The sequence below is a fragment of the Orbicella faveolata genome, unplaced genomic scaffold (genome assembly GCF_042242905.1).
Source record: "Orbicella faveolata isolate gen_17 unplaced genomic scaffold, um_ofav_v1 contig_2, whole genome shotgun sequence".
In the NCBI taxonomy this organism is placed as follows: domain Eukaryota; kingdom Metazoa; phylum Cnidaria; class Anthozoa; order Scleractinia; family Merulinidae; genus Orbicella; species Orbicella faveolata.
In genome coordinates this window covers 21,592,256-21,613,032 of record NW_028301547.1, presented here as the reverse complement: position 1 = coordinate 21,613,032, position 20,777 = coordinate 21,592,256, and the positions used below count along the sequence as shown (strand labels likewise).

At 40.6% G+C, this 20,777-nt stretch overlaps 1 protein-coding gene across 1 annotated transcript in view; it reads left to right on the top strand.

The window, feature by feature from the left end:
- The window catches only part of LOC110040896 (tuberin-like), a 36,849-nt gene extending 18,814 nt beyond the window's left edge, over positions 1–18,035 (top strand). Inside the window, exons 19-42 of the mRNA XM_020746164.2 lie at positions 540–662; positions 1,254–1,369; positions 1,748–1,826; positions 2,130–2,252; positions 2,457–2,540; positions 3,544–3,594; positions 3,775–3,881; positions 4,826–4,908; positions 7,048–7,141; positions 7,797–7,899; positions 8,630–8,880; positions 9,062–9,633; positions 10,538–10,660; positions 11,231–11,460; positions 11,551–11,608; positions 11,746–11,789; positions 12,630–12,749; positions 12,878–12,938; positions 13,402–13,911; positions 14,032–14,309; positions 15,198–15,471; positions 15,782–15,921; positions 16,324–16,494; positions 17,301–18,035. Coding sequence (XP_020601823.2) covers positions 540–662; positions 1,254–1,369; positions 1,748–1,826; positions 2,130–2,252; positions 2,457–2,540; positions 3,544–3,594; positions 3,775–3,881; positions 4,826–4,908; positions 7,048–7,141; positions 7,797–7,899; positions 8,630–8,880; positions 9,062–9,633; positions 10,538–10,660; positions 11,231–11,460; positions 11,551–11,608; positions 11,746–11,789; positions 12,630–12,749; positions 12,878–12,938; positions 13,402–13,911; positions 14,032–14,309; positions 15,198–15,471; positions 15,782–15,921; positions 16,324–16,494; positions 17,301–17,528 — 4,023 coding nt within the window. The 3' untranslated portion in view covers positions 17,529–18,035. The remainder of the gene's footprint in view (positions 1–539; positions 663–1,253; positions 1,370–1,747; positions 1,827–2,129; positions 2,253–2,456; positions 2,541–3,543; positions 3,595–3,774; positions 3,882–4,825; positions 4,909–7,047; positions 7,142–7,796; positions 7,900–8,629; positions 8,881–9,061; positions 9,634–10,537; positions 10,661–11,230; positions 11,461–11,550; positions 11,609–11,745; positions 11,790–12,629; positions 12,750–12,877; positions 12,939–13,401; positions 13,912–14,031; positions 14,310–15,197; positions 15,472–15,781; positions 15,922–16,323; positions 16,495–17,300) is intronic.
- The last annotated feature ends 2,742 nt before the right edge of the window (positions 18,036–20,777 follow it).

Here is a 20,777-nt window from a genome sequence, read left to right as displayed (position 1 = left end):
TTACAGATGTACTCACGGCCTTTCACGGACACTAAAACAAATCGTTTGGTTACTTCACGTCACTTTGGGAATCAGTCAGTTCTCCAAAGCGGCTACGATTTGCATTTCCGAGCGCCAGGCCTGATGTTCAAAATTTAGTCTTTATGTTAGAAATGACCCTTAGGACAAGAATGTAAGTTTGCGAAGATTGGTGACATGGAATAACCTCTATTGAGATGTCATATTGCTGTGAGTATATGTTGAAAAACAGTGTCATTTTCCATCATTGCTATCTTATGATTTCTCAGGTAGAAACCTATTTACACGTGAGATCGTTTTCCACCCACACCGCTATATTCCTATTTCATTTGGGTTTTTTTTTCCTTTCCTCCCCCATGTCAACCTTACGGTTAGTGTTCGGGCTCAGTGCACTTGATGATAGATTTCTTGCATCCCAAGAAAGTTTAATACGGCTGCAAGGTTTTCTCTTTGCACCAAATAGTAATATTACCAGAACTTTTATTCCTCTTTTTAATTAGTATTCGTTCATTTGTTTATAGCTGAAGTTGTTTCGTTTGCCTCATGGTCACGCTGTACGAACGTTTGAGCTGTTGGTGTCGCACATGAAGGCACATTATTCCCAGGGCTACAGTACCTACATTGCCAGTGTCATCAGAAACTTGGTATGCTCTACGTTTATCTTCAAAAGCGTTATGATATGTTGGAAATATTATGCTGCCATAAAATGTTGTGGGGATCGCTGCGCTTGGATTGGTCGGTTCAAGGTCATTATATCTCCGTAGAGTACGCGGTTGGTTCTAGCCTGCGAGTACAGATGGATTTGCAGCTTTTGTTTCACGCTGAAACAAAAACCGGAATGGATTTGCAGCTTTTGTTTCACGTTGAAACAAAAGCTGGAAATCCCGTCTGTGTTCGCAGGCTAGGCTACGTCACATGGGAGCTATATCGAGCTGTAATGTTCGCGGCTTGCGTCGAGTTTGAGCACGCGCAATTTCTTCAACATTTTGTAAAGGTGATATTCAAATTGATTTTCGTGCGTTGTTGAGCTACATTTTGTGTCTTTTTGTGAGAATTGCGGAAAGTTCAAGAAGCACTCGTTGACGCCTCGCCTATATTTGCACTTCTCTCATGTCTTAACCAAAGGTAGAAAAAACGCAAAAAGATGATAATTCCCCTTAGAGGAACATTGATGGTTGATATTAAGGAAGATTGAAACGGATGAAATTTAACAATTCAGTGTCTTTGTCTTGCAGGCGTTCGAGTGCTTTCTGAGTTTGCGGTGTGACTCCACATTACGGCTTGGTTTATGCGACACCAGCGAAGAAGGAGGCAGTGCAAAGTTTAGCACTTACTTTACTTGTTTGCCGAGGTAAGGTCTCCTATATACAGGTGGGAGAAAAAAGGAAGTGATCGTTGTCCGTAGTACCCGAGCAGCTACGAATATTCTTGTCCAATCAGAGTGCAGTACGAGCACTTTGTAAGCTCTCCGAGAATGGTCGTGTGTACTTCGTGCCATCTTGATATGTCATGTTACTTGATAAACTGTGATAAAAGCTGCGGGCTCCGAAAATTGTCAGACTGCCGACTGTATGATCACTCAATTCTGTACCATTGGAGCACCTACAGTATATAGATATGGGTCAATTGACTAGCAGTTGGTAATTTCGATTCTCTGAAGCTAAATGTTGCTTAGTATTTTAAGCTATCCATCTGTAAATTCTTTTTACTTAGTGTTGTTCTATTTCAGTGATTCTGCAGCATCCTCACATCTTGGTGTGATACCTTACTCGGATGTGTTTGAAGCTATTTTGAACTGTTTACAGTATGTAAGTACTTCTTCATCTTTTTCAACTTTCTCCTTACTTCGCTTTATGATGGCCATGGTATTTTGTACTTAGCAGAGTGGAGTAAAACGCAAGTCGTACATCCGTATTTGTAAAGTTGACTAATTAGCGTTTTCTGCCCTTTTTAAATAACTCCAACAGTTGGGATTTTGTTCAGTCGATTGTCGCAAAACGAATTTCATCAATTACGCATGTTTCTTAGCAACCACGCTTGCTATGTACATGTAACTATGAGCTCGATAATATATGTAGAGTGTTTCCATGCTCAACTTGTTCACCTTGTAGGAGTGGGACTGGACAGTACTGGAACCTGTTTTGACCGCGCTACCGGAGGTCCTACAAAATAAGAGCCTGATACTCTCAGCCAATCCAGCCCTGAACACGATGACAGCAGTACTCTGCCACATGGTAAGTAACTTTATTTTATTTTACCAGAGTAGCCCATTCAACAACGAGGCTGATATTTATAGGGGCCCTACGGATACTAGCTAAGAAAAGAAGAAAACGTCTTGCCCTGGCCTCGGCCTTTATTGTCCTATGCAAGCTGAATTCGTTGTGACAGGGTTACAGAGGACATTGCTTTTTCTCAAAAATGTGTTATTTGTTACGCAGGTATCAGAGCCTTCCTGTATCATTGATCTCCGTCGTGTTCCTCACGGTGTTGGTAGAGCAGGATTACAAGCTTTGATATTCCCGGTGTGTATTAACTTTTGGTAGTTAACTCCTTCGTCTAGAGAAGTAGGGTTATGGACTATTTATAGCACGTTCTAGTTATCTTCAAGAGAGGATGAGGAGTATGACAGTTCATCTCCCGTAATCCCTGTCAAGTTATTTTTAGACATGGTACCCAGTTCTTCCGCGGATGTTACCACGCTCGTTGCGTAGATGTTTTCTTGGTGGATGAAAATGCGCACAAAGCCGTTTGGGCTGTCCACCTGAACAAAATCCGCATCACAGGATTGTCTGTTTCTAGACACTGATGAGATTTCTGAAACCAGGAGCGATCTAAAAATAACGTTGGGAAGAAAGTCTATATCATAGGGGAGAAACTCTCTTACCCATCGTCCTCTCATGGTAGGTGATGTTGCCTGAAAAGAATTACGGGCGATATATCCTATCATGCGACGGAGAGCTTGAAAGTGGTTTGGTGTTCGGGGATATCCATAGCTTGTTTGAATGAGTGTGATCTTAATTAATACTGTGCAAGTCGTGTTTGTGGCGTATTAGCCTAGTCCACTATTACGAAAGTTTAGCATGTTGCACATGTAGGTCAAGAGACGCCATTTAATCATAAAAAAAATTATTACCAGTAGGTCAAAAGAACGCTCTACTATGAGTTCGGGTCTCGGAAAAATACTACGCAACTCGCAAAATATCTGCGGGTATTGTTCAACCATCAAATATTGTGTATATACATCACATTTACGAAGTACACCTTGAATACCCTAGTTTTTGAGGCATACTTTTTCGAGATGTGCACTTTTCAAGAAATGTCTTTCAGTTGTCAGGAATAAAAGCGCCATTTTCTGTGTCCTTATACGATCCTGTGTTGGCTAGGAGTTAAAACAAGCACATGCGATGGCCATATTTGAGACTAAATCGAATCATTGCGGTAATCGTTTGTACATCTGTATGCATCGTGATCTGGTGATAGACAGTCAACATGGTGTCTAATCTAACCTCATTCTTGTTATTATAGGTCTTAACGGTTCTCGCTACATATCACTCCAGTCTGGACAGAGGAAGACAGGTGAGATCCGTGTTTCCGTGTTTGTCGACATCATAATCGCTAGAACATACGACATTTGAATAAAGGTCTCATTTATGTTCATTCACGCAATTACCTCTCCAGCACCACCACTTAAAATGAGGCACAAACTCCTTGTGCTTTTTCTCGTCGCCATAACGTTTACTGTTTGTATAATTATAGTTTGAGTTGGTGAGGACTCTAGAGTTGGGTTTAGTAACCAAGTGTGCTGTACTGTGTGTTTCATCACTCACCCTGTGCACTATGGAAATGCAAGCAGTTATGAAAAGGTGAGCCAGTCACGTGGTCATAGTAGTGATGCTCTTTAGATTAGACCACGAAACGATGACACGAACCTGTATAGGCGAATCTTTGTTGACACTTTTTGCCTCATTAACATATGCTTATCGCTATCTGATGACGCTAATCAAAGAAAAACTCTGAATATTGAAAGGGCATAACAGTTTCAGTTATCTCTGAAAATTTGAGCCCAATACACGGAATGGTTTCGGAGAAATTCTCTTCTAAAACCTCGAAATTTTACAAAGAAATGTATGGCTCATTAACTTTTTTGCCACACAGCAATTTCGCAATTTTTGATGGCTGATATTTCCTTCAATATTGCTTGCAAAGAGCTGAAAATTGCACAAACTGCTCAACTTAATCAACTTTTTCAACTTTTGCATTTAGGTCATATATACGGCCACGGCTTCTCTGAGTCAAGTCGTATGCTAATGAGGAAAAATGTAAACAATGACGTCAGCAAAGATTCGCCTATACAACTTTCACGCGCGAGACCATGACAAGATTATGTAAAATCTGTAACACGTGAGACCCTGACAAGATACTGTATACAGCTTTCAGGCGTCAGATGTGACGTGACATTGAAATAAACGGCCGCATTAAGACAGTCACAAAAGCTGTCATGCGTGACAAAATGCTCTATACAAATGTCATGTCTGCGACAGTGTGACAAAGCTGTTGTCTAACACAGTTGCCTGCTCAGTTAGATCATCTGAGACATTTTTTGAAAGCACGTCAGGTTTACTTCTCTCTGTCATATAGGAGTAAGATAGCAAACACGAGAGACAGTATTTCAGCAGGTTTCCAAACACCGAGAACAGAGATATACATATGACGCCGAGTGAATCTCAGTTTTGGTTTTTAATAGTGTTGTAAATTACTTCTTATCCCCGTTGTTTTCTTCATTGCCCTGTTTTGATTTTGTTCACAGTCTTCTTCCAGCTCTTTTGGTCCGCTTGACCCAGATCTCCGCTACGGTTTCCATGGCAGCCCCTATGCTGGAGTTTCTTTCAGGTAAAGCCCCTTGATGTTTACATTTTCGCGACGGAGTTCATCGGCTAGATGAGATAACTACTGTCGCCTTTTAACAGCATGTTTAACCTCATTCCTGTGGGGAATACCACATATACCGTAAAATGGTAATTATAGACCCAAAGACCACACAGGTAATATGACATTTGAAAGGTACTGTTTGTGGAACACCGTAAACCATACTACCAGCCATAGAGGAAGACACAGTTTGAATTGAAAAGCATTCAAAATGAAAAGTAGAAAAACGTCGAAAAATATCTTGCTTCTCCTACTGTTGGGGTATACCCCTAAGCTACAGCTTAATTTGCAGCTCTTTATGTGTAGGTTATTGTCAGGTAACAATTTGACCTCAAATGTGTTTGGGAAAAAGTTGCAAAAATGAAGGGGTGGTTAATCAAGTGTCATATAAGAGTGGGGTATGATTTTCAGCTTTCAAAAGACAGATCTGTCCAGGAAAAGGGGATTTGATGCTTGCATGTGGAGGTCGTGAAAAATTCGACCATTCATTTTGCTTCAAAATTTTTGGTATAATTTGAGAGCCTGTTTTACAAGCTTTAACACGATACAGGGGTTTAGATATCTACGGTTTGAACCGGGCACGCTACATCGCTTGGACGTGAGACACCTCTGAAGGAATACCGTAACCTTAAGGTGTCAGAACCCAGTGAAGACACCTTTCTAAAAGAAAACTTACTTGTTTCAAGAATACTAAAGAACAGACTTACTTGCCTCAAGAATACCATGATACTTACTCCCTTCAATTTAGCCCGGGGGACTCTCATTTTAGAAGGTTGTGGATTCCCGTCATCTCGCTTAGGGGAGTAAATCAACGATTCTTTCCTCACTTAGGGTGCTCAGGACGAAACGCCAGTATCTTTGGCCATCAAAGTACATCTTAGAGTTTACTAGAAAAAATAATAGAATAACGCTGTCATTGCCCTTCTAATTGGTATGTTTTAGTGGTAAATAAAGTTCGAACCACACCCAGATTGGTCTCTTTTAGGGGTTTAATTCAAATTTTCCGACGACCATCCCCGACCTTTTCAAATGGGAGTTCCCTCCCCCCTCCCGGGGCAATGTAGTTTGTGACTGAAGAGTGTTTTGCATTTGACATTGGATGTTTTAGACTCGTAGTGCTATTTTGTTAAGCCTGAAAATTGTTTAGTTTATCGAGGATTTTAGATCTATCAAATACTTAAAGTGGTAGAACCCAACGAAAACAACTTTCTAAGGAACAGACCTACTAACGTTAAGAACCACACAAGTAGGCTGCGAGCAGGCTGTCATCGTTGGTGACACGAGCAAAGCTGTCGGCCAACGAAGCGCGAGTCGGCCAACGAAGCACGAGTCGGCCAACGAAGCGCGAGTCGGCGAACGAAGCGCGAGTCGGCCAACGAAGCGCGAGTCGGCGAACGAAGCACGAGTCGGCCAACGAAGCGCGAGTCGGCGAACGAAACGAGCCGGTCTCATCGTTGGTCGCATAAGCAAAGCCGTCGGCGAACGAAGCGAACCGGTGAGAATGCCAGGCCCCCCACCCGCTTTGATCTCTCGCTACTTTGCTCATCGACTTTGCCCCTGCCGCAACGCATGAGAACCTGCTCGCAGGCTACCACATGCACGAGGTACAGTAAAATTTTTTGGTCGGCTTCAATCCGACGCTTTAATATGCACAGTCTTAAATACGGCTGTAACAATCGATTTTTTATCTTTGCAACAGTCGTCTTTAGCACTGTGTATATAAATGCGTGTTTGCAGCAGCAGCTCTAAACAGATCCAAGAATGAGCGACACTGTCACTAAGAAAAGATACATGTAACTACGATCAGCGTCCGATAAGTTGATTTAAAGTTTCATGCGAACCGCCATTATGGATGCGAAGCTTTATGCTTCGTTCTTTTTTATATCACTCTACGAAACAACTTCGTAGCTGTTAAAATCAAAGAAACTGTTGGAAAAAGAATTTAAAATGCCTCAAAGATAAGGTAGTCAGTTCGTAAAGAATTACACGGATTTGCATTCCATCGAGTGGGACTCGCACTGAAACATTAGAGTGCTGAGACCGCGCAGCACGGACTGGAAATCATCTTTGAGAAACTCATGAATAAGTTTGTGTTCTTTGCAGGCTTGGTTCACTTGCCTCATTTGTATGTTAGTTTCCAGGACAGTCAGTACAAACACGTGTTTGCTATTTGTCTGCCTTACACCGATCCCTTCAGGTACGCCCAGTCCGTTGTTTGCACTCTATTTAGACCGGTGGTAGTCTGTTCTCTCTACGTCAGGCAGGGAGGTATGGGACGATTTTTTTCTGCAAAATGGCGCAAACCTGTAAGCCGCGTACACGTTCTTGGAAAAAAAATCTTAGAAATTTGCAGGGAAATTAAAATCGCTACTGGACGCTTTCTGGCACAGCTACATCCCTCAAATTGGATCAATGCTGTCCCTTGTCTAGTATCTCTACTTTGCTCTTAAGAACTGAATTGTTCATAATTCAATTCTGAAGAAAATTATTTGCCATCAGATTCCCATACAAACACTATGATTTAAGACGCTGTTGCCTACCCTTCAAGATGGCTTCCAAAACCGCGCTAAGGTCTATGAGGAAGTTAGAATAGCTAACGGTGGCGGGCTGGAAAGGATTGCAATGTGGAAGAACTTGAAAGAGGGATGCTTAAGTTTTCATTTCTGGCAAAAACTTATGTTGCAGTCAAAATGAAAAAAAAAAACGTGTGAATTTGCTTCTCTTTTACTTGTAATTCATAGTTTCTATTCTATAAATTAAGTCAACTTTAACTGAATTTATTATGTTTAGTAAAAAGCGAGTTAACCTTGGTTGATTTGGTTTTCGTGCAAATGTTTCTTTCCTCACTACAGGTATTCTCAGTACACAGTGACACTTGCCTATCACGTGATTGCCGCGTGGTTCGTGCGATCACGTGTGGCTTACCGCAAAGCATTTGTTGGATTTGTGAGCAAGGTAAGAGAGAGCCTGGACATCAGAGGTCACGCAGCTGTCGCTTGGGATATCTCAAACTCCTTAATGATTCTTAAAAATTCATCAAGTTTAAACAAAGGAAATCATGACCGTGACGGTGTTTGGATATCTGATCTTAATTAGCACAGATTTTTACGATGTTATTTCTCCGTTTTCTCCTTAGTTTCAGTTTCGATTGAGAAGATATATCAAACACCCCAAAGTTCGTCAAAAATACTCCACTGCGCGTCGTATTTTCAACTCTCTTCTCGTCTTTGGAAATGTGGCCAAACACGGTCTCTCTTGTTTGATATATTACATCAAATGAAATTGCAGCGGGATTCCTTGAAATAAAAAGGTCATTAGTTCATTTGAGTCCGAACTTGGCCTTTCGCCCAAAGCCAATGTTTTTTAGCCAAATGATCAAGAATCGCGGACTGTAACGCAGAACATGTCCAGTCAGCCCTCCGAGTTCTTTCAAACAGCTGGACATATCGTGTTGAGCAACGTTCCACATTTTCTTTGCTTTAAATTCAATTCAAACGGTGCTTCTAAGGTTAACTTTGTAATCTAGACCATTGGCTAACCTGTGATCAGACGATCTGTTTTCCTCTTCTCCGCCACCGCGTAAAAGAAAGTGTGATCGAAGGTCAACCAGTGCTTATCAAGACGTTTTTGTTTCTTGCCATTTCAACAGTGTGGTTAATCTGCAAGAATGTTTCTTTCGTCATAGGGTCTTAAATCAAGTGCTATTATCCCGGAGCGTTATGACACCAGACCAGACAGCCCTCATTTAGCAGCATCCAGATCCCGAAGTGGAAGCTCTACCAATCAACCCTCGCCCCAAGTCCATCATCGGTCCAATTCGCCGGTTGTTCACAAGGAGACTGACGCGGCGTGCGAGCTGCATTCTGAGATGAGTGAAGTGTGTATGGATATGATGGCTAGATACACTTTTGCTCCTTGTATGTCACAACCAAACAGGTCAGGATTCAGAAACTCTTGTACTGGTTTTGTAGTTAAAGTCCGCTTTGTGTCGCGATCGTATTAGCGCGACAGAAGGCACAACAATATCAGTGTTTCACTCAGTGAAAATTAACCAAAGAGCGCGCGAAAATTTCTGCAGTTATTGTCAAAATGATTGTAAGCGTTGTTTGTTGATTAGGACTAAAGCTGTGGAGTTCATGCTGGCTAATGGTCATTCACGCACATGGATGATTTCTAACACGATCGTGACGATAACAACCTCCGGTACGTACATTGGGCTGGACGGTGTGTGTGACAACTGCCTTGCGCTGAGACAAAGGACTGCGAATCATACACACAAAGAGAAGACTAAAGCGGATACAAGTGCAAAACAGAAAAACACTGGTGCAGATGGTCCGACAGAGGATTCTGCTTCCCAGACCTCTAGCGACCAAGCGCAAGGTGCGGTGCGAAGTCGTGTGACTGGTACTCAGGCTCCAGCGGGTACTCAGAGAAAAAGCAGCATCGAGGGGGCGGCCAAGACAGAGGAAAATTGTAGCAGCGTTGTTTCTGACCGTCGGCACAGCGAACCGTTTGTTCCTATCAATCTACAGAACTGTCAATGTGTGTGTCAAGGCTGGGCCGAGATCTTTATCCGTCGACCCAGCGGAAACATATCTTGGATCATGCGCATTCAGAATCGGGCTACGTTATCGTATTTGGATAGTGACGTCAGTACTGCTATTGTGGATGATCCTCAAATTGGTGAATGTAAGTTTGGTTGTTTTTCTTGTTTTTTAAAAACCACCTCGGTTCCCTTTATCTTTAAAAGATCGAAACTTGGTGACAGTATTCTGTTATTTTTGGCCCTTACCACTGAAATTTTCCCCATATCATTTAGCACCTTATTCAGACGAAAACGTTTAGGATTAACACAATTAAGGTCAATTAATGTAGGATTAAAACTTGTGTGGTATTCGAAAAAAAATGTGTATTGTTTATGAAGGTATTTTTCATCTTGCCAGTAGAGTCTTCCTTACATGAACGCGTTTTTGTTGTTATACTTGTAAGTGGGTGTTTTTGTTCAAATTTGACTTTGTTCAGTTTACGTTTCTTTTACTAACATCGAGCCCAAGTTGTCGCTCAGACAAGAGAATGCAGTACATGTAGTGTTTGTAGACTGACGTGAACAGTATTTTCATATTGGCCAACTTGAATAATGTGCGCGTGTTGAGCATTAGGCTATTTCTGAGTTATCTTGTGCTTCTGTTTCAAAACGTGTTATTGTGCAAAACCTTTCAAATGAAAATGAGTTTGATTTACATGAAAATGAACCTGTAGGAGAAACACATTTTCATATGAATGGTTTCGCACGAAGACTTGTTTTGACACTGAGCCAAAAGGCATCCCGGAAGTGGCCTATTCGAAACTCTGGGACCAACTGTCTTTGGACTTAACAACTATAACTTGGTTGTGACTGACTAAAGATTTGGAATGTCTTTTTGGATTGTGTTTGTATAAAGGGGAAAACTGCGCTTGATTCCAGCCTTAGCAATTGCAGGCCTTGTCTAGTTGGCGTTGACAATGACGAAGGTCAAGTTAAATAAAACGTTGCTTTCATTTACCTGGTCAGTGTTTCTGCTGATGTTTCTCAAGCTTTTCCTCTTCTCTTCAGTTTTGTCTCCACACAGTGAAAAACACGGAGATGTGGTGAGCACCAGCACAGATAGCGGCTCAGTTATTATAGACATGGTCGGTCGAATCAAAACTTCAGAGAGAATTGGTGGACGTGATACAGGTTTGTCAGTTCATTGTGTCCCGGGACTAACTGGGTGTCCTGTGTTGTTGCTGTTGTTGTCGTTAAGCCAAGACCGGTACCGGCAAGTACTCTTTACTCGGAAACGGGAATTGTGTTCTTAAAAGTGGTGTGATTAACGTGCAATTGCTTCGGTTTTGCATTCCTAGACTTGGCGATTGGCACAAAAAACTTGGGCCACCTTCTCAACCAATCAGAAATAATACTAAAATTAATTGTGACTCGCCCGCACATGTATTCCCGCTCTTCACGCTGGCTATATACCTCTTATTAACCGAGTTCAAGGTCTTCACTGCAAGTTATGGACCGAGGTTTTTCCTCTTCAATTTACGGCTCAAGCTTATCCCGCCCTACGGCTCCTTGCTCACGAGACATCTTAAGGAATGCAATTGTTCTCGCTATTCCTTGGTAGGATTGTAAGACTCTGAAACTATCCGAACGTCCTCCTCAAGGATCTACCGAAACCGGCACTCGTTCCTCAAGCTACTATTGGCAGCCCTTCGTTGTAAGGTCGTCAAATTGTTTAACCTTCCTGTTTTCTTTCAACGCTAGCACATGAAGAATCGCTTCACACTCGTGACTGGCAGCTGGACAGTACTGATAGCACTGATGAAGGCAAAACCCGCGGACCGCCTCAACTAGACCCAGTCCTAATCTACACGCCAACCGGAAGCATGGACACTCCATCAAGCACACCAGCGGGGTCCATGGATTCAGAGGTCTATGAAGGAAGGGACAGGCTCCTTAGCAGGAGCCCTAGGAAGGGACCTAATGTTTTCACGGTGAGTCGAAATTTAAAGCAAAATGTTTATTAAATATAAACAGATATTCTGTGAAATGCATTGTTCCGGTGGTTCTTTTTATCACTTTAGATGAGAGAGTCAGAATGCTCCGACGTAAGTGGAAGCTTGGACATCACTCCAACTGAAGGTAAATTGATTCAGTTTTACCAATTGAAAGCTCTTGTTAATTCAGCGCTATTGGATTTGGGTTATTTGTTTGTTTGTTTCCATTCATCTGCCAAGGATTACAAAGTTAATTGTGACTTCTGTTTTGCTTGATTGCAGATGTCTCTCCGAGCAAAACCAGAAAACAGATGCACTTTGAAAAGGTAATAAAAATACGCTGGCGTTTAATTTCGATGATCAGTTTGTTGACATCCAGAGGCAAACAAAAGAAGTAGCAGTTACAACGATAAATATGCGTAACTCCATTCAGACGCTCTTCTGCATCCAATTTTCGTAGAGTCATTACTTGCTACTGTGAAAACTTCATGGCATTTTTCCCTGACGATTGCTGCATAAACTACATGTCCCTTATTATACTATGTTGGGAAAAGCCCAAAATCTTATCTTTTTTCCCACCAGCACTGTCTCTAAATCTACTTTGTAGTGTTAAGAGAAAGTAACTGAGGTGTCGTTTTGTAGAGTACCTCAAGTAATTTTAAGTACGCTCAATTAGTGAATTGTGAGCTTTGTATTGTAATGTAAGTCATGTTTTGTTTAGCAATGTAATATAAGTAACGCTCTAAGTGACTGTTAGTAAGTGTCCATTAGTATATGTAAGAATATGTACTAGAGATTACTAGTGATTAATCCAATAACTACAGTAGTATAATAAGTAGAGAGATGTTGAGTAATGTAAGTAGAGTAATGTAATGTAAGTTTAGTCCTGTACGAATGTTTTTTTTGATAATAATAGAAAGTTGAATTCAACACTATTTCCAGGAATCGTGGCAGCGTTTTTCCTTGCAATGAGTGTATTGTTATATGCAATTTGCCACACAATTTTCTCTAGAGTTGTTATGTCAGTTACACGATTCTTGTCGTGTAACCAGGCCTTTTAAGTACTTGGTTTCCCACTAAATGTCCTGTTAAGTCCTTAAATTTTCCTTGCGAGACAGCTTAAAATTCGCGACTGGTCACCTATAACTTGACGGTTTTCATTTTAGCCGGAATTGGGTGTGTCCCCCGCTGACCAAATCCCAGTCTCCTGTCTGCCAGGACTGAACAAACTGGAGCAAAAGCGAAGGGACGAGACCAGATATCTGTCTTCATCTGAGATGTACCGGGTAAGATAGCTCAACTGTAAATCTGAATGTGGGTAATTTTATTATGATGTGAGTAATTTTAAATGTGACAACTTTAGGCCACCGTATAAATTCTGTTGATCTTGGTGATGTTGTGCCTTTCTTTGCAGCTTGCAAGTGATGAAGAGAGTGTACAGTCATTTAGTGTTGAAGATAGTGCAGACCACACCGGTAAGGAGCGTTTAACAGATAGCGCAGACTGCCGCAAACCCTAGAGCAAGGCAATCACGGAGATAAGTAACTGTCCAGGGAATGAAAAAAAAAGGGTTCACCCTCCAACACCCCACTTTAACTTTCTTAGAGTTGACCCGCGCTAGTCATGCTGCTGTCCTTCCATGTTATGAACTTTTTACCTGAAGTGCGTCAGGTCATTGTAGGTCTGCTGGATCTACCTATATAAAGCACGTAACTTTTGTAAAATCTAGATCATCACCACGACAAGTCCACATTAAATTGGTGGAATGGAGAAAACCATTTTCCGAGCCTCTGGAATACATATCCTAATTTTCTGGGGTTGGGGTATACCCACAAATCACTTAGGTGGTATGTACCTTTCGTGCTCTCTCTCTTTTCCTCCACCCCCGTTTCCCCTTGATTTCAGTCAAAATTGAAATTATTTTGCTCTTAATTTTAGGGGAACAGAAGATGGAGACCGCAGAGACAGACCCCCCTCGACATCGCACGGTCAGCCCAGCTAAAAAAGCAGAAAGACCGAAATCACTTCCATACCACTCCCTGACCGTAGAGCCTCAAGCGATCAGGGAGAGCCCTGAATTTGCTCTAGATAGAGTTTTTCCTGGGCAGGACAAAAGCGCTTTTACCACAAGTCTCGACTCTGGCGCAAACAGAGGTCACCAGATTCCTTCGCGTTCACCTAAACTACGAGGACGTTCACAAGACCCGGACACTAGTGTCCAGACTCCTAAGAAAGTGAAGTTAAAGAAGGCTTCCAGTATCAGCTCACCAATCAGGAACAGAAGAGACTTGGATCATTCTGAGCACTCGCCATTTTCTTCTCCTCGCCAAAGAAGAAGCGTGAAAAGCAAGGAAGCTGAAGATAGGCTTGGTTATACTAGTAGCGTCCACGAACCGATGAAAAGCACGTCATCTCCAGAATTGTCTTCACCGCCCGCCTTTCCTAAAGGTAGCTGCAGTAACAGGAATGTTTTCCTTGAGACTCACGCCTGCAGAAATCAAGGGCGAATAAAATACGGTTCATTAGCTTTGATAATTTCATTCCGTTAATTTTTACTTGTCTCTCTAGTGGCAGCACATGGTAAAAGCGATTCTACCAAGAGACTGGCGTCTCGCTCCAGAATGATGCCCCTCGGCGGAGGCCCTCAGTCCACAAACAAGTCATCTAGATCAGCACCAACGATGGGAGAGCTCCCGGATGCTGGACCAAAGGAGCCCCCTATACTGGTGACCCCGTCAGAATCGTTCAGGTATCCCTTGGACCCTTGCTTTGTCTTTCTTCAGTTGTATCACGCGTCCTTCTTGGGTCCAGCCCACGAAAAACCTCAGCCTCTTCCTGATGGCGAGGTGAGTTAATAGTGTGCTCTACAAACTTAACGTATGGCTTAATTAATCAATCAATCAATTATGGCAGATGTTTAACGACTCTCTTAAGGTTAATCCTCGAAAGTGGTTTCATCTTTATCTCCCTTAAGTTTTAGTAGGATGTCAAGTAGACAAGAGAAGAATGAAAATCATAAAATAGGGTGTTCTGTCTTGATATAGCACCAAATTCTCATAACTAATAGCATAAATGTATGGCAACCTGCAAGGTGAATTAGTATTTTGATATTGGGCCTGGAAGGGTTGACAATTATCATGGAAACAATGGTTGGAAATTGTCCTTTTAGTGACGTTTTTGTTTTTCGATGTGACGGAGTGAAACAATTCTCCTTTTCCGTTTCAAATTTCTAAAATGAAAAGAAAAGGAAATGTCGACCTTGGATATGTAGAGAGTAGGAATGGAAAAGTGGGTGGAGAAGAGTTGGACATTTTGCGTTCGTGGAACGCAGCCGAAGTGATCGTATGATGTTCTTGGGCATAGCACTTAACTCTTGTAGTTCCTCTCTCCATCCAGGTGTATAAATTGCTAGTGTTGATCTCTAAGAGAAAACGGAAAAACCTATAGGGGATGGAGTGATTGTCGAATGGGCCAGCATCCCGTCTGGGGAGAGAGTGGGAGTACTACTGGCCCCTTCGTGCAACAGGGCTGGCAGTGTCGATCACTTGATACTCAAGCGTACACTACCATTATGAAAAGTGATTTCATTCTCCCTTGCCTAATATATAGGACATCATAGCCCCGGCCTTGAGAAAGACTCAATAAACCAGCCCTTCTGCCGTAGTGCCAGCCTTGAATTCAGTCTTGATTAGACGAAAAGAATCCAGTAGTATTTGTTGTGTTTCTTGGCCTAGGTTATTGAGCGAGCTATCAAATGCTTGGACCGCATTCCTCCGTATGATACGCACAAGATCGGAGTCATCTATGTGGGGCCTGGGCAACACGACAACGAGGCAGCGATCTTACGTAATGTTTACGGGTCTTCCCGCTACATGAAGTTTCTCTCGGGTCTCGGGACGCTAGTTCGGCTGAGGGACTGTCCGCCAGCCGAGATCTACACCGGGGGACTGGACAGGAATGGAGCGGACGGTGAATTTGCATACAGTTGGCAGGATGATATTTGTCAAGGTAAAAATAGTGTAGTGTATTTTCACAGGAAAGAGAATAAAACTTGTGAAATTGCAAGCTGGATAAAATAGTTTACTGAAAAAAAAAAAATTAATGACTGAAATTTCAGAAATTTTAGCGATAAAGTACACAGCCTGTCTTTAGAAATGGCCGATTTCAGGTTTTCTTTCTTTTTCTTTGTGGTGATAAAACGTGCGTATTATGAGCATGCAAGAAGCTAATTAGCTATGAAGTTATGATGTCTTTGTTGCTTTTGCCCTGTAGGAAAAGATCTTTTTTCTTTTTTGATAATATTTTTTTCTTTTTTCAGTTATTTTCCATGTGGCTACCTTGATGCCGACTAGAGACTCGGACCCAGGCTGCAACTCGAAAAAGATGCACATTGGTAACGACTTTGTGACTATCGTGTATAACGACTCTCAACAGGCGGTCAAGTTTGGCAGAATCAAGGTAAGATTTAACCTTCTGCGCAGACGCACTTTGAGCTCGTCACGCAATCTTTCCTCCCCTACGTTTGGAACAAGTGCGTGAGGGCCATAAGAATAAGGAGGCTAGGAAAATGGTGTTTTGTTTCCAAGTTATGCGGGCTTATCAAATTAACTGTCAATCCAGGGTTATTTCAGCTTTCCGTAAATCATAGTTTTGACAAGGTCTCGAGAGATCTCTATGTCGCGAGAAAAAAGCGAAATAATTCTTGCCCGTAGGATCCGAGGAAAGAGAAACGTTTGGACACTGTTCTCGATGGATGTCGTCCGGTTTTTGTATTTTCAAGGAAGTAAACACATTACAAAATAAAGGATATTGTATTTTCCACATTACTGCGAGCTCTGACGGATTTCTCCCCAACTCTAGGGCCAGTTTAATTTTGCTGAAGTTTTGATTAAACCGCTTGATAACGCATCCAACATGGTAACCGTGAGGTTCAAAGATGAGCTGAAGGATTTGCTCACTGACACAGGCACGCGAGTCATCTCGGACAATAACCTTCCTCGCCTAGTCAGGCAGCTTGTCGTACATATCAATGTGAGTAAAGACTCCTTATATTATTTTAGCGTGAATTATTGGCATTTGTTACAGATGAAGACAAGTTTTGAAGAAGGGGCCAAAGTTTCTCTACGCTTTCTTTGCTCATGATATGGTATATGTATGGTATTTATTTTCTGCCTGCTGATATTTCTTGTGCGTTACTGCGGGGCACACTTCGGAGTTGTCAATTACGGGAGTAGGGAGCCGGGAAGGGGTAAGGAGCACCGGGTAGGAGTAAGGAGCACCTGGTAGGGAGTACCGGGTAGGGAATGGCAGCAACAAAAGCGACAACAACAAGAAGGTAGTAAGAAAGTGAAGTCTACGTCAGGTCAGTGGCCCATTCAACCGGAGCTTGTCCTGGTTTCTGTAGCATGAAGCGACTAGGAGTATTTCTACTCCTCCCTGGGTGGGATGCTAGTCCATCGCAGCGTTATACCCCATCGTTAAATCCATCAGTACCAATTTATACACCTGGCTGGAGGGAGGCACTGTGAGAGTAAAGTTTCTTGCTCAAGAACACAACACAATGACCCTTGTCAGGGCTCAAACCCAAACCGCTTGATCTGGAGTCCACGGCGCTATCCAAAACCACCACAACAACACGAAGAGCTCAATGTAATATTACTAATGATTAGCGCAAACAAGACAAAAAGTGTTTGGGAAAAGAAACACAACACTACAAAGGAAAACATTTAAAACGGCCAAATGCACAGTTTTCAAACACAAGATGTTTGTTTTTGTGAGATCTCAAAGGTTTGTGCTTTTAACACCCTCTTACAGTGGCTGTTGTTCTCATATTTCAGATGGCATCTGTTATTCATCAAAGTCAGAAGCGGCCCACAGACGCCTACGGCTGTAACTGGCTCGAACGATTACGTCAGATTAAGCGCGTGCGCACTAAGGCAGCAGCGGAGAACTTCTCATTACCCAGCAGTCCTATCGGGAAGATATCTCCCCTATCACATGGACTACGCATGTCATCTGTACCGGTCAGCGGTCTCACAGACTTCACCGAGTACATTACGAAGTAGTGACTGTGGAATCATCCAAAAAAGAATCTGTTGGCCGAGAAAGAAGAGAAATACCTCGACAATTCACTTCAACTGTTGTCGCCTGTTTACTTGCCTAGTTCTGAAAAAGAATATAAAACTTCCAGGGCGTTAAGGCTATTATTAAATAATACGTGCACAGCCTGTGGACTTTTACAAAGAAGCTGCTTTGCAAAAAATGATAGAACCTTATTGAAGGGAGAAGCTTTGGTCTAGATGTAACATTTAGTTATTTAAAGTATACATAGGTATTTGTTCATTCCATACCAGATTGGTTTATAAAGCACATCAAGGTTTTTGTAGAAACAAGGATGGAAAAGAATAGAGAAAACGTATTAATATCAAAATGATATAATATATAAAAGCGTAATCAGTGATGTCAGAAAACTTTGATATTATTGTGCGAATTTCAGCGTTACTAGTTTAATTGTGTAAATTTAGAAAATTTAATTAAGAAATTATTGAATTAAAAAGATCAAATTTATTTCACTAATGGTCACCTAACTTAGTAGGTCAAGTACTTTGAGGGAGCAAGTGTTTTTTTTTTAATTATCATTTCTTACCGTTGAATAAAGTACAAAATAGCAAGGACAGAACCAACCCTGGATTCGAGCCCGGGCCACATTGCTGGCAGTTGAGCGCCCTCACCACAATGTGCCACTCCCCAATCGTCATATAGATAACGAATTCACCTCGTTTGAACAAAAAATCCACCTAACAAAGGTGATTTATTGGTTTTACGACATTAAAACTGTTTCATTGGGGTTAAAAAAGTGTGAAACGTCTTAATTTACTGAAAAGTTTTTCTACCTTTCTTTCTTCTCAAGCCCAGAATTGGTATTCCGCGTTGATCGCTTATCAAATTAATTTTATTAACCTGATTTCGGTTACTAATGACAGCTCAAAAGAAAAACACCTTTAGTCGTTACTCTCTTTCTTCTTTATGAGAATATGTTTTATGAGAATATAGAGGCTGAAACTTGCGAAGCTTAAAGAATATTTTAAGAATAAACCCGAAGCTGAGATTTTGAAAAGAATTTAATTTTGTGTGTTGAAAATTTGTAAAATAATACAGTACAATTATATGTTTTTAACTAAACGGTATAAAATTCTTCCTCTCTCTAAACAGCAGAACTAGCCATAACTCAGCATCAGCCGTACGTTTGATGCTAATGAGATTTCTGCAAGACGTTGTGTGGCGTATCACTCCAAAATTACTTTAACATCATAAGACACCAAATACATTCGAAAACAGCAATGACACACGCTATAATCTAAGAATATTCACAAGAATATTTTTAGCCTAAAATCGGCAGAAAAGATAAGAATATCCAGACTGCACTGGAAAGCAATATATCCTTATAAATTCTCGCGACCCTTACCCAGAAAGCGCTAATAATTTCGACCGTTTCCCTCAAATTGGTATTGGACAGTAACACAGCACGCCGGCGCCTAAGACTGGTAGATAGGTAGACACGGAAGGCTTGACGTAATATATCAAACACGAAAGACCGTGTTTGACCACATTTCCAAACACTAAGAAGAGACTTGAAAATACGACGCGCGGCGGAGTATTTTGACGAACTTCGAGGTGTTTAGAAATGTGGTCAAACATGGTTCTAAGTGTTTGATATATCTTATCAATCAAAACTACAGCTCGGGAGAAACGAAGAAAAAAAAATATCTATGCTAATTAAGATCAAATATCCAATCACTGTCACGGTCATGATTTCCTTTGTTTAAACTTGATGAACTATTAATGAGTTTGAGAAATGTACGTAAAGCTTATAAGAACTGTAGAAATTCGCTAAAATTGGGATTTACGGTCCGTGCACGGTTCGTCCACTCATTATTTTAAATTTTATAATCTATATTCAACAACAGTAAAAGCCAATGTAGTGTCTAATTTCACATTCTACCAATACAGAACCTTGTTTTACCTGAAACACATATCGTTTTGTTATATTTTAAATCAAAACCACTTTGCTTGATTAATGTTAATAAGAAAAACGTCACAATCTACAAAAATTGCCAAAATTTAATAAATAATCATTACTTTACTTCTGCACTATGACAATAAGCGAAAAAACAAAATCAACTTCTGTTTTATCGTTTTTCTTTTTATGTACAAATTTAAACAGAAAAACCAAAACGACAATCGACTTCTGTTTTATCGTTTTTTGTTTTTTGCCCAAACTAAAACAAATCAACAAAAAAACAAAAATCAACTTCCGTTTTATCGTTTTCTGTTGTTTGCCCAAACTAAAACAAATAAACGAAAAACATATATCAACTTCCGTTTTATCGTTTTCTGTTTTTTGCCCAAACTAAAACAAATAAACGAAAAACAAAAATCAACTTCCGTTTTATCGTTTTTTGTTTTTTGCCCAAACTAAAACAAATAAACGAAAAACAAATATCAACTTCCGTTTTATCGTTTTCTGTTTTTTGCCCAAACTGAAACAAATAAACGAAAAACAAAAATCAACTTCCGTTTTATCGTTTTCTGTTTTTTGCCCAAACTAAAACAAATAAACGAAAAACAAATACAAACTTCCGTTTTATGGTTTTTTGTTTTTTGCCTAAACTAAAACAAATAAACGAAAAACAAAAATCAACGTCCGTTTAATCGTTTTTTGTTTTTTGCCCAAACTAAAACAAATAAACGAAAAACAAATATCAACTTCCGTTTTATCGTTTTCTGTTTTTTGCCCAAACTGAAACAAATAAACGAAAAACAAAAATCAACTTCCGTTTTATCGTTTTCTGTTTTTTGCCCAAACTAAAACAAATAAACGAAAAACAAATACAAACTTCCGTTTTATGGTTTTTTGTTTTTTGCCTAAACTAAAACAAATAAACGAAAAACAAAAATCAACGTCCGTTTAATCGTTTTTTGTTTTTTGCCCAAACTAAAACAAATAAACGAAAAACAAATATCAACTTCCGTTTTATCGTTTTCTGTTTTTTGCCCAAACTGAAACAAATAAACGAAAAACAAAAATCAACTTCCGTTTTATCGTTTTCTGTTTTTTGCCCAAACTAAAACAAATAAACGAAAAACAAATACAAACTTCCGTTTTATGGTTTTTTGTTTTTTGCCTAAACTAAAACAAATAAACGAAAAACAAAAATCAACGTCCGTTTAATCGTTTTTTGTTTTTTGCCCAAACTTAAACAAATAAACAAATAAACGAAAAACAAAAATCAACTTCCATTTTATCGTTTTTT